Genomic DNA, 14,215 nt, shown 5'->3' with positions numbered 1-14,215 from the left:
ATGCAATTTTATTCTATTCATTCTGCATTTGGAAAAAAATATCAAACAGGAGCATAAAGTAAAATATTAACCTCAGATGCTCAACTATTGACTGAAGGTTAAAATAATGCTGAAACATTTAAGTACAGATAGTTCTTGTTTCACACAATGGTTGCATTCTTGTGCAACCCTGCATTGTAGAAAAATCACTTTAGAAACAGTGCTTAAAGTATTGGCAATGTAATTGCATTGCAGCCAACACCTGTTTTAAAAGTTCATGTTTTAGAAACAACTCGCCAAACTCAATACAGCAAATTCACATTAACGAAACGGGCATTACAGCAGAAGGACCTGTGAAGCAACAGAAATATCAAAAAAGGGGTGGTGTTACTGCACGAATAATTTGGACTGAAACAGTCCATGTTCAAATGCAGCAAGATCTAGACAATATCCAGCCTTGACTGACAAGTGGAAGTAATATTTGCATCACACAAATGCCAAGTTATGACCATCTCCAATATGAGACAACCTAATTACCACCCCTTGACATTTCATGACATTACCATCACTGGATCCCTCACAATCAACATCCTGGGGTTACCAACGGCCATAAAATCAACTGGATTCACCACAGAGACATGGTGGCGATGAGAGCAGATCAGAGTCTAGGAATACTGCAACAAGTAACTCACTTCTTGACTCCCCAGAGTCTGTGTATCGTCTACAAGGCACAAGTCAAGACTATAATGGAATACTCCCCACTTGCCTGGATGGGTACAGCTTGACACCAATTAGGACAAAGCAGCCCTCTTGATTGGTACTGCATCCTCAAGCATGCATGCTCTCCACCACTGACACTCAGTAGCAGCAGTGTGTACTTTCTGCAACGTGCACAGCAAAAATTCACCAAAGATCCTGAGACAGTACCTTCCAAACACATGACCACTTCTATCTCAAAGGACAAGGGCAGCAGATACATGGGAGCACCACCACCTGCAAGCTCCCCTCCAAGCCACATACCATCCAAGGAAACATATCACCTTCCTTCGCTGTTGTTCTGGAATCCTGGAATTCCCTCATTAATGGTAATGTGGGTTGACCTACAGCATATAGACTGCACGGTTCAAAAAGACAGCTCATTAATTCCTTCTCAAGTGTCAAAAAGTGGGGTTCTGGAAAAGCACAGTAGGTCTGGCAGCATCCGAGGAGCAGGAGAGTCAACGTTTCGGACATTAGCTCTTCATCAGTCCTTCATGCCTGAAATGTCGACTCTCCTGCTCCTCAGATGCTGCCTGATCTGCTGTGTTTTTCCAGCTCCACACTTTTCAACTCTGACTGTCCAGCATCTACAGTCTTCACCTTCTCCTAAGACTTTCTCAAGGGCAACGAGGGACATGCAATAAATGCTGGCCAGCCAGTGATGTCTACCTCCCACATATCAACAGAAAAAAACACAAATCCCTCCATTGCATATTTTAAAATTCAGTAAATTTTAAATAAAAAGTTAATATAAGTTATGGTGACTGTAAAACTGCCAAACAATATCAAAAATCTATCAGATTCTCTAGTGTATTTAGAGAATGAAATTTGCCAGCACCTAATATCCAGTCTGGCCAACATGTCATTCATGACTCAAGTAAGCCCTCCGAAATGTCTGAACAAGCCACAAAAGTAGATCAAGCCATCACAGAAATATGAAATCTTTTAAAATAAAACAAATGGACCACTTATCTTTAACTAAGGCATGAGAAACAACATAGGTAAGTGTAAGTCAACACTACAAAGTCCTTTGCTCTATTGTCCAGGAACTTATGCTAAAATTAGGGGAACTATCCTATAAACTATCCAAGGAACAGGCATATTCACTAAATCATACCTTACATTGTCCCAAACTTCTCTATCACCTCCCCCAGGTAAGTCCTGTCCCATCAACACAGCAAACACACTAAAAATGCATCAGTACAGTAAACACACTAAAAATGTTTCCAAGAATGGATCATTGGTGAATTTCCACAGTGTATCTTGTTGATCGTGTACACTGCTCCTACTGAGATGTGGTGGAGGGAACAGATATTTGTTGATGTGGTGCCACTCAAGCAGATTGCATTGCCCTGGATGGTGTCAAGCCTCTTGAGTATTAATGAAGCTGCATTCATCCAGGCAAATCGGGATTGTTTCATCACACTCTCAACTTTTACCTTGAAGCTCCAAGAATGCTCAAGAAACACAAAAAGTATCCAGAACAAAGTAGTCTGGTTTATTGGAACTCCATCCACCACCGTCAACATTCACTCCCTTTATGATCTATGCACTGCATCAGCAGCGAGTACCATCTATGAGATGCACTGCATTAACTTATCTCACCTCCTCCTAATTTCAAAAACTCTATAATCTGGGAATTCTTATGACAGAAGTAACATGTCACAAAATTATACCAATCTTGGGAATTTTTTTTATTCAGTCATGGATGTGGGCATTGCTGGCTGGGCCAGCAGTTAAAACCCATCCCTAGTTGTGCTCAAGAAGGTGGCAATCAGCTGCCTTCTTGAACTGCTGTAGTCCATGTCCTTCAGGTAGATCTACAATGTCTTGAGTGAGGGAATTTCAAAATTTTGACCTAGCAATAGGGAAGGAATGGTGATATGTTTACAAGTCAGGATGGTGAGTTGCTTGGAGGGGAACTCACAGATGGTGATTAGATGTTTAGATTCCCTGCAGTATAGAAACAGGCCCTTCAGCCCAACAAGTCCACTGCGACCCTCCAAAGAGTAACCCACCAGACCCATTCCCCTGATTAATTCACCTAATGCAATGGGCAATTTAGCATAGCCAATTCACCTGACCTGCATGCCTTTGGATTGGTTTCCATGTATCTATTGCTTTTGTCTTTCTAGTTGATAGTAGTCGTGGGATTGGAAGGTGCTGTTTAAGGATCATTGGTGAATTTCCACAGTGTATCTTGTTGATCGTGTACACTGCTCCTACTGAGCAGTGGTGGAGGGAACAGATATTTGTTGATGTGGTGCCAATCAAGCAGATTGCATTGCCCTGGATGGTGTCAAGCCTCTTGAGTATTAATGAAGCTGCATTCATCCAGGCAAATCGGGATTGTTTCATCACACTCTCAACTTTTACCTTGAAGATGCTAGACAGACTTTGGAGAATCACTCGCTGCAGTATTCCGACTATCAAACTTGCTCTTGTTGCCACTGTATTTAAATGGCTAGTTCAGTTTTGGGTCAATGGTAATCCCAGGATGTAGATTGTAGGGATTCAGTGATGGTAATGCCATTGAATTCAAGGGGCTGTCTCTTATTGGAGACGGTCATTGCCTGGCATTTGTGGAGCATGAATGTTACTTTCTATCTGTTATCCAAGCTGGGATATGGTTCAGGTCTTTCTGCATTTGGACATGGACTGCATCAATACCTGGGAAGTTGTGAACGGTGCTGAAGATTGTGCAATCATTTCTGACCTTATGATGAAGGGAAGGTCATTGATGAAGCAGCTGAAGATGGTTGGGCCTGGGACACTACCCTGAGAAACTCCAGCAGAGATGTCCTGCAGCGGAGATGACTGACCTGTAACAACCTCAATCATCTTCCTTTGTGCGACTTTAACCAGCAGAGAGATTTCCCCAATTCGCATTGACTCCAGTTTTGTTGGGATTCCTTTTTGCCACAATCGGTAAAATGCAGGCTTAATATCAAGTGCTGTCACTCTCATCTCATCTCTGAAATTCAGCTTTTCTCTTCAAGTTTGAACCAAGGCTGTAATGAGGTCAAGAGCTGAGTGGCACTGGCAGACCCAAATGTGGCATGAGTGAACATGTAATTGCTGAGCATTTGATGCTTAATAGCACTGTTCATGACACCTTCCATCACTTACTCATAATCAACAGTAGACTGATGGGACACTAAATGGCCTGGATTGCTTTGTCCTACTTTTTGAGTAAAGAACACACCTGGGCAATTTCCCACATGACTGGGTAAATGCTAGTTTCCAGCAAGTTCTGGAAAACAAGTCTTCAGTTCTACTGCCAGAGTGTTGTCAGGGTCCACAGCCTTTGTGGTATCTAGCACTTTCATGTGTTTCATTATATCGCATGGAATTAACTGAATTAGCTGAAGACTGGTATTTATTTGTGGACCTCTGTAGAAGACTGAGATGGATCATCCATCCAGCACTTGCTATGAATGTTTCAACCTTACCTTTTGCACTAATGTGCTGCACTCTTTCATGATTGAGGATGGAGACTCCTCATCCAAAAATTGTTTAATTGTTCACTTCTATTCATGACGAGATGTGGCAGGACTGCAGGGCTTAGATCAATTGATTGTGGAATTGTTTAGCTCTGTCAACCACTTGCTACTTATGCTACTTGGCATGCAAGTAATCCACACATCATTTACTGTATCCATTGCTCCCGATGCGGTCTCCTCTACATTGGGAAGAAAGGATGCCTAATTGCAGAGCGCTTTAGGGAACATCTCCGGTACACCCGCACCAACCAACCCCACCACCCCGTGGCCAAACACATCAACTCCCCATCCTGAGAACATGCAGGTCCTGGGCCTCCTCTATCACCACTCCCTTACCACCCGATGCCTGGAGGAAGAACACCATGGGACCCTCCAACCCCATGGCATCAATGTGGATTTCACCAGTTTTCTCATTTCCCCTTCCCCCACCTTATCCCAGTTCCAACCTTCCTACCTGTCCATCTTCCTTCCCACCTATAAGACCATAAGACCATAAGACATAGGAGTGGAAGTAAGGCCATTCGGCCCATCGAGTCCACTCCGCCATTCAATCATGGCTGATGGGCAGTTCAACTCCACTTACCCGGATTCTTCCTGTAGCCCTTAATTCCTTGTGACATCAAGAATTTATCAATCTCTGCCTTGAAGACATTTAGCGTCCCAGCCTCCACTGCACTCTGCGGCAATGAATTCCACACTCTCTGGCTGAAGAAATGTCTCCGCATTTCTGTTCTGAATTTACCCCCTCTAATTCTAAGGCTGTGTCCACGGGTCCTAGTCTCCTCGCCTAACGAAAACAATTTCTTAGCGTCCACCCTTTCCAAGCCATGTATTATCTTGTAAGTTTCTAATAGATCTCCCCTTAATCTTCTAAACTCCAATGAATTCAATCCCAGGATCCTCAGCCGTTCCTCGTATATTAGACCTACCATTCCAGGGATCATCCGTGTGAATCTCCGCTGGACACGCTCCAGTGCCAGTATGTCCTTCCTGAGGTGTGGGGACCAAAACTGGACACAGTACTCCAAATGGGGCCAAACCAGAGCTTTATAAAGTCTCAGTAGCACAGTGGTGCTTTTATATTCCAACCCTCTTGAGATAAATGACAACATTGCATTTGCTTTCTTAATCACGGGCTCAACCTGCATGTTTACCTTTAGAGAATCCTCGACTAGCACTCCCAGATCCCTTTGTACTTTGGCTTTATGAATTTTCTCACCATTTAGAAAGTAGTCCATGCTTGTATTTTTTTTCCAAAGTGCAAGTCCTCGCATTTGCTCACATTGAATTCCATCAGCCATTTCCTGGACCACTCTCCCAAACTGTCTAGATCCTTCTGCAGCCTCCCCACTTCCTCAGTACTACCTGCCTGTCCACCTAACTTTGTATCATCGGCAAACTTCACTAGAATGCTCCCAGTCCCTTCATCCAGATCATTAATATATAACGTGAACAGCTGCGACCCCAACAGTGAACCCTGTGGGACACTGCTTGTCACCGGCTGCCATTCTGAAAAAGAACCTTTTATCCCAACTCTCTGCCTTCTGTCAGACAGCCAATCCTCAATCCATACCAGTAGCTCACCTCAAACACCATGGGCCCTCACCTTGCTCAGCAGCCTCCCGTGTGGCACCTTATCAAAGGCCTTTTGGAAGTCTAGGTAGACCACATCCACTGGGTTTCCCTAGTCTAACCTACTTGTCACCTCTTCAAAGAATTCCAACAGGTTTGTCAGGCACGACCTCCCCTTACTAAATCCATGTTGACTTGTTCTAATCCAACCCTGCTCTTCCAAGAATTTAGAAACCTCATCCTTAATGATGGATTCTAGAATTTTACCAACAATCGAGGTTAGACTAATTGGCCTATAATTTTCCATCTTTTGTCTTGATCCTTTCTTGAACAAGGGGATTACAACAGCGATCTTCCAATCATCCGGGACTTTCCCTGACTCCAGTGACTTTTCAAAGATCACAACCAACGCCTCCGCTATTTCCTCAGCCACCTCCCTCAGAACTCTAGGATGTAGCCCATTGGGGCCAGGAGATTTATCAATTTTAAGCTTTTAGCTTTTTTTTTAGATTAGAATTGTTGGGATATTACTCATGTCTTTCACTGTGAAGACTGACGCAAAGTACTTATTAAGTTCTCTAGCTATTTCCTTATCCCCCATCACTAGGCTTCCAGCATCAGTTTGAATTGGCCCAATGTCTACTTTTGCCTGTCGTTTGTTTCTTATGTATTGAAAGAAACTTTTACTATCAATTCTAATATTACTGGCTAGCCTACCTTCATATTTGATCCTCTCCTTCCTTATTTCTCTCTTTGTTATCCTCTGTTTTTGTAGCCTTCCCAATCTTCTGATTTCCCAGTGCTCTTGGCCACTTTATAGGATCTCTCTTTTTCTTTAATACTTTTCCTGACTTCCTTTGTCAGCCATGGCTGTCTAATCCCTCCCCGGATAATCTTTCTTTTCTTGGGGATGAACCTCTGTACAGTGTCCTCAATTATACCTACAAACTCCTGCCATTTTTGCTCTACTGTCTTCCCCGCTAGGCTCTGCTTCCAGTCTATTTTCGTCAGTTCCACTCTCATGCCCTCATAATTACCTTTATTTAACTGTAACACCATTACATCCGATTTTGTCTTCTGTCTTTCAAACTGCAGACTGAACTCTATCATATTATGATCGCTGCTTCCTAAGTGTTCCCTTACTTTAAGATTTTTTATAAAGTCTGGTTCATTACATAGCAATAGGTCCAGAATAGCCTGCTCCCTTATGGGCTCCATGACAAGCTGTTCCAAAAAGCCATCCTGTAAGCATTCCATGAATTCCCTTTCTTTGGATCCACTGGCAACATTATTTACCCAGTCCATCTGCATATTGAAGTCTCCCATGATCACCGTGACCTTGCCTTTCTGACATGCCTTCTTTATTTCCCGGTACATGTTGTGCCCCTGGTTCTGACCACTGTTAGGAGGTCTGTACATAACTCCCATTATGGTTTTTTTACCTTTGTGTTTCCTCAATTCCACCCACACAGACTCCACATCATCTGACGCTATGTCATTCAGTGCCATAGATTTAATTTTGTTCTTAACTAACAAGGCAACCCTGCCCCCCTCTGCCCGCCTCCCTGTCTTTTCAATAAGTTGAAAATCCTTGGATGTTTAATTGCCAGTTCTGACCCCCCCTGCAACCACGTTTCTGTGATGCCTATCACATCATAATCATTCACAATGATCTGTGCCATTAGTTCATCTGCTTTGTTACAAATGCTACGAGCATTCAGGTAAAGTGCCTTAATGCTAACTTTCTTATCATTAGAGATATTAGAAGTCATAAGATGTCCTAAGTTATCCTTCCTTTTTGCTGCATTCCCAGTCTGCCTCAAGTTAAATCCGCCTGCACACATGCTATCCTGCTGCTTATCTTTCCATTTAACTCCATACTCCCTGTCGCTTTCACTTTCCCTTCCCCCCAACTCAGAAGTTTAAAGTCCTATTGACCACCCTATTTATCCTCTTCGCTAGAACATTCGTACCTGATCAGTTCAGGTGGAGACCATCCCAACGGTACAGATCCCCCTGGTTCCAAAACTGATGCCAATGCCCCATGAAGTGGAATCCCTCTTTCCCACACCAATCCCTTAGCCACGTGTTTACTTCCCTAATTTTCTTACCCCTATGCCAATTGGCACGTGGCTCGGGCAATAATCCAGAGATTATGACCCTTGAGGACCTGTAATTCAATTTCCTTCCTAGTGCTTGATAATCCCCAAACAGGTCCTCCACCCTAGCTTTGCCTATGTTGTTAATCCCAACGTGGACCACAACAACTGGATCCTCCCCCTCCCGCTCCAATATCCTTTCAAGCTGGTCGGAGATGTCCCGCACCCTGGCACCGGGCAGGCAACACACCATGCGAGACTCCCGATCCGGCTTGCAAAGGATACTAACTGTCCCCCTAATTATAGAATCCCCTATAACAACTACTCGTCTTTTTGCTCCCCCCTCTTGAATGGCCTTCTGCACCATGGTGCTGTGGTCAGCTGGCTCATCCTGTCCAGAACCCTTTTCCTCATCCTTACGGGGAGCAAGAATCTCATACCTGTTGGACAAGGTCAAGGGCTGAAACTCCTGCACTTCTGAACTCAGGTCCCCCCTACCTGCCTCACTTACAGTCACACTCTGAGGTCCCTGATCACTAACTGAATGTGAATTACTTAATCTCCCAGGTGTGACTGCCTCCTGAAACAAAGCATCCAGGTAACTGTCCCCCTCCCGGATGTGCCGCAGTGTTTGAAGCTCAGATTCCAGATCATCAACTCTGATCCGGAGTCCTTCCAGCAACCAACACTTGCTGCAGATGTGGTCACTGCCATTCACAATGGGATCAGCCAGCTCCTACATCATACAGCTACAGCACATCACCTATCCGCACCACCCTCCCCTCCGACCTATCACCTTTACCCCAACCTTCATCCACCTATTGCAATCTCAGATACCTTCCCCCAAGACCCACCCCTCTCCCATTTTCTCTCCACCCCCGAGGCACCCAGCCTTGTTTCCGAAGAAGAGCTTTTGCCCGAAACATCGATTTTCCTACTCCTCGGATGCTGCCTGACCTGCTGTGTTTTTCCAGCACCACGCTCTTGACTCTAATCTCCAGCATGTGCAGTCCTCACTTTTGCCAGGTTGACATCTCAGCCTGTTACTGCTCATAGCATGCCTTCATGCACACTTCATTGAACCAAGGTTGATCCCCTGGCTAAATGATACTGGCAAAGTGAAAGATATGCCAGGCCATGAAGATGCAGCTTACATTGGAGTAAGATTCTTCTGCTGCTGATGGCCCACAATGCCTCATAGGGATGCCCAGGCTTGAGTTGCAAAATCTGTTTGAAATTTGTCTCTCATTTAGCATGGTTATAGAACAAACCACACAATGCAAGATATTAACAATGTAAAGGTGGGACCTTGCCTCCACAAGGACTGTGCAGCAATCACTCTTACCAACACTATCATGGACAGACGCATCTGCAGCAGGCAGATTAGTGAGGATGAGGTCAAGTATGTTTTTCCTTTTTGTTGATTCCCTCACCACCTGCCACATGCCCACTGCAGCAGCAGTGTCCTTTAGCACTCGACCAACTTGATGAGTAGTGTTGCTGCCAAGTCACTCGGTGGTAGACATTGAAATACCCCACCCAGAGTGCATTCCATGCCCTTGCCACTCTCAATGCTTCCTCCAAGTATTGTACAATGTGGAAGAGTACTGATTCAGCAGCCAATGGAGGACAGTATGTGTTAACCTGCAGATTTCCTTGCCATGTTTGACCTAGTACCATGAAACTTCATGATGTCCAGAGGCAACATTGTTGACTCCCAAGGCAACTCTGTCATGTCTGTAGAGCACCATACTGCTATCTCTGCTGGGACTGTCCTGCCTATCCAGGAATGGTGATAGTGTTGTCTGTTATGCATGATTTTACAAGAATGACTATTTCAGGCTCCAGATTTAAATAGTGAATAGATAATTTGAACCTACCACCCCCAACCTTTTATACTTTACAACAAGTCTATTGCTTGACCATAAAAACAAACCTTACCAAAATTGTTTACTTCCAATTGCCATTAATGATCATGCCTCAAAAACTCAAATGCATTCACCTCATCCACCCTCCATTTCACCCCTTCAAATCATTCCACCAAGATCCAACCTTCCTTTAACATATTCTTGACGACTTTCCTTGGTTAATTATGCCTTTCTAATTGACAATTAATACGACTCTACAAATCTGCTTCCAATACTTTGTCAAACATCCAGGTTAGGTTGACAGGTTTATAATTACTCCGTGTATTTCGTTTTCACAGTTTAAACAATTAAATGTTGGCAATTTTCCAACGGTACTCGTAGTCAGATAGAAAGAAAAATGATTGTCAGAGCTGCAATTTCCTCCTTTAATAATCTGGGATACATTAATCTAGGTCCGGCGACTTTTCCATTTTCAATCCCGTGAGACCATTGCAATCTTCATCAACAGTACAAAATCCAATTCATATCACAGGGAGCGATCTGTACCAAAAGGAACCCACATTTCTATATCTTAGCAACACGAAGCATTCAACTGTGTGGAACAGTACTAAACTGTGTCGAGCTGGACCAAAGGGTCTGGCAATTCCTGTTCCATTTGTCACTTGTTACGACGATTGGAAAAATGCTTGAACAGTTTTTATCAGTTATTCAAGGACACAGGTCTCAAACGCAAACTCCACCTTATTTTCACACAACTTGACAAACTGATTCGATAAGAACGTTAAGATTTTATACCCTTGGAACTCAAATCAGCTTTGTTATTAAGGCACTGAACAAGATTGACTTTGCATCTCTCCACGTTTATTTACTGTTTTTAACCCTGAGCTGTGACACTGGTATCAGAAAACTGAATGTTTTACCCTGCACTGATCACACGCGGATAACAGTGGCACCACATCCTTAACTAACTGAGATCAGCTGTTTTTCTGTCATGACTCTGTCCCGAGGTTGCAGTAATGAAACCGTCAAACCCCAGACACATGAATCAATCGTAAATGAAGGATGAAGTGGCCACTGAGAAATGTCGCTCCAACCGACTATACCAATCACTGACAAGGATTGCGGCGAAGAGGCGGGTGTCGGAAGTTTTCCAGTTCGCTGGGCTTTCGGGACGAGGATCAGAGCGAATGCATTCTTTCTGCCGTGATATTTACAGGAGCAAAGAAAGAGTGAGGGCAAATCAGCCGTGCACAAGAACGTCCGAGCTGGATTTATCCAGTATATCCAACCTCTAAACATGATTGATTCTGTCACTTGTTGTCACCTAATCAAATATTCACTCTGCAAAATAATCACACATGTCAGAGGAAATAGGGGATAGATGGTGAAAGAATCATAGCTAAATCACAAGCCTCACAACATCTTCCCGTTTTGCACCCAGTTCTCACGTAGATTAATACTACAAAACGGAATGGAATGGGAAGGTGATTATAAAAGGAAGTAGTAAGGGTGGGAGTAAGCCATTCGACCCCCTGAGCCGGCTGTGCCATTGGACAAGGTCATGGCTGATCAAATGATAGCTCTAACTCCACTTTTCGGTCTGTCTCCTGTAACTCTCAACTCCCTGTCAATCAAAAATCTAGCTCAGCCTTGGAATACATTCAATGACCCTGTCTCCACCGTGCTCTCCGTTGAAGTGAATTCCAAAGGTACTATGTGACAAAAAACTTAATCTCTTACTCTCTGTTTTCAATGCGGAGCCCATTATTTTTAAACTATGTTCCCAGTTCTAAATATATCAATGAGGGTAAACATCTTCCCAGTACGTACCCTGTCAACTTTGTGTTTCTATATGGTCACCCCATTCTTCCAAATTCCTGAGTATATATCAAATTTGATCAACCTTTCTTCATAAAGCCTCTTCATCCCACAAATCAATTGACTTTGACGGGTTCCTTGGCAAAAATATCTTTTAAGAACAGACACCTAGCTTATACACATTACATTACTCTCGATGTGGTCTCACCTGTACTGCTGTAGCATGACTTCCCTACTTTTATACCGCATGTCCCTTGCAATGAAGGCCAACGTTCCATTTGCCTTCCTAATTACTGTTACAGTACTGCATTTCTTGTGATTCAAGTATACCAAATCCATCTATACTGCAGCATTCTGCAGTCTATTTCAAATATTATTCTATTTAACTATTCTTCTTGCCAAAGTAAACAACCTCACAGTTTCCCACGTTATATTCCGTCCCCCACCGCACAAGGTGTCAAAGGGATCAAAAATAATATCAGAACATGTATTCTGATAATAAATCATTGCAGTTTGACCAAATTGTCATTTTTAAATTTAAAAATAAATGTTCTTGCGGACAGAAAAATTACCGTACAGCATCTTCAAAAACATTCATTCAATATTGCACAATAACAATTTGAACTAAGGAATAACATTATGCTTTCTAATTATTTTATGCTTTGTGTCTGAACAGTTGCAGCCTGAATCCACTGAAAATCGGCACCTGCTTCAGTCTGTACAGATTCATGCCGCTGAGTATACACTTCGCATGTTCCACTGAGAGGCTAAAGGGAAACATAAATCATATGGGGCTAACCCTGAAGCCAGTATTTTCTGGAATTCCTTTCATTTTCCCCAAACATTAGTGATGGAGTGCTGTGAAGGTGTTGGTAACCCAGGCAACGTCTTGAATGTCATCCTCCCGGAGCACATCAAGTGGGAGGCCCTTCAGTGAGGCCGGGTTGTTCTATCATAGTGCAACACACAGGTTTAGAGATTTGTTTAAAACAAAAACAAAGTAGCAAAAATAATCTTTTGCAACATTTTTTGCACCCACCTGGCGAATGCGGTCTGGCGGGTTTGGTGAAGTCCCGCCCCCATGCGGGGAGGAGGCGGTGGAGGAGGAGGGAGAAGCCATCTTCTCTAAATCTGCTGCTGCTGCTGTTTTGAAACGCAATACACTGGGATCGGTTTCCCGGCTTTCACTCGCTCTGTCACGTTGTGGTTTCCTTCAGTTTTTTTTCTTGTTGCTTCACGCGTTCGGCGTCGGTGCAAACATTTTTGGTTGTTTTCTTGTCTGCCCTCACTCAGCCTCTCTCCCCTTAACTGGGCGGGAAAAAGGGAGGAGGTTGAGGGGATTTCTCTCTCTCTCTCTCTCGTCTGTGTGGGCAGGGAGGAGGGGAATTGACCTTGTCGTGAGCTGGAAGAGAGGAGAGTGTGTGTGCGTGCTGAGTGTGTGTCCGTGCTAATGCGGCACGCCACTCCAGCACCTCTCCCTCTCCAGCCTCAGACTTGACTCCACCGCAGAGCTTAGCACAGGCTGGAGCCCAGCGTCAGATCTCAGCAGACACACAACTGATGAGATCACGTACAGTGCAATGTGCTAGAAAACGGCCCTGATCCATCTTAATGCTTCTCAGAATCAGTCATGGTTAAGGTGGGGCAAAATGCTATTGGCTCAAAGACATTTAAAATACGCACTTGCCAAGGACCTGTCATGCCAATAATTATTTCTAATAGCGATCGTTACTTGGGATTATTATTCCAGTCTGGCAATAAATGGCTTTGCGCCTGAGAACCGTCGTTACACCTTGTATGTTTTCTACATGTATAAAAGCAATCTCATATTTATTGGTCATGCGTGTGACAGCTATTTTCATTTATTCAAAGACTTTCAAAGTTGAAATACGTTCCATGTTGTCTCACAGGAGCGGTTATCGAAAAAACAACATTTAAATTGTAGAACGACATTTCACAGATTGTGCAGTAAAAATAGCAAACGATGCAATCCAACAATTTCTAACTATGTAGTTGGAAACAGAATGGTTGCAAGCATGTGGAATAAATAGCAAATGAATGTCGTCATGGTGAACCCTTATTATTGAAACACGCCGTTGTATGTTTTTGGAAAAGGCGTGTATATATTTCCCTTCACCAGGAAGGCATATTGATCAATTATATCACAGAGGTCGAGAGATCACTCATCTGGCACAGAGTTCTAACGCTGCTGAGTAATTCTTTCTCCATTGAATTTCATCTTGCAAACTGTGAGAAGTGTACTGTTATTGTTATTGCTGGAAAATAAAATTATCTTGGAAATAATGTAGCAGATGTGTTTTTTGTTATAATTAATGTGCAACGGTCCATTCATTATTGAATCAGCAGCATGCTCCGGCAACAGCAAACGTGTTGTTTTACAATTTTCAATTGGTTTCTCTTGTCAATAGAATTACAGTAAATATACGCGATTCAATGACAGCACATTGAAATGTAACTGCTACGGTTCGGGGCAAAAACAGGGCTAGAACAAACATCATTGGGTGCATCTTAACCGGGGTTCGGCATTTAGATTAGTCACCAACAGTACACAAAAGCAAAATGAAAATAGAAAGTGCTGGAGAAACTCAGCAGTTCT

General features: G+C 43.4%; 2 protein-coding genes across 26 annotated transcripts in view; one reads left to right on the top strand and one right to left on the bottom strand.

The window, feature by feature from the left end:
• Positions 1–12,361, top strand: part of LOC148152088 (uncharacterized) — a 54,210-nt gene extending 41,849 nt beyond the window's left edge. Inside the window, exon 2 of the mRNA XM_087992397.1 lies at positions 12,275–12,361. Coding sequence (XP_087848523.1) covers positions 12,275–12,361 — 87 coding nt within the window. The remainder of the gene's footprint in view (positions 1–12,274) is intronic.
• ank2b (ankyrin 2b, neuronal) overlaps positions 1–13,871 on the bottom strand; it is an 877,032-nt gene extending 863,161 nt beyond the window's left edge. For 9 of the 25 annotated variants that reach the window (XM_087983074.1, XM_087982715.1, XM_087982867.1 and 6 more), the window contains exon 1: positions 12,638–13,871. In XM_087983074.1, the coding sequence (XP_087839200.1) occupies positions 12,638–12,718 (81 nt within the window). In that variant the 5' untranslated portion in view covers positions 12,719–13,871. The remainder of the gene's footprint in view (positions 1–12,637) is intronic. The other 16 variants (XM_087983119.1, XM_087982825.1, XM_087983089.1 and 13 more) reach the window with 5 other exon arrangements.
• Between the last annotated feature and the right edge of the window lie 344 nt (positions 13,872–14,215).

The sequence above is a fragment of the Chiloscyllium plagiosum genome, unplaced genomic scaffold (genome assembly GCF_037043375.1).
Source record: "Chiloscyllium plagiosum isolate Xiang-an unplaced genomic scaffold, Cpla_swu_hap1 HiC_scaffold_1, whole genome shotgun sequence".
Lineage (NCBI taxonomy): Eukaryota > Metazoa > Chordata > Chondrichthyes > Orectolobiformes > Hemiscylliidae > Chiloscyllium > Chiloscyllium plagiosum.
The sequence above is the reverse complement of the archived record's forward strand: the minus strand, read 5'-3'. Positions and strand labels throughout refer to the sequence as shown.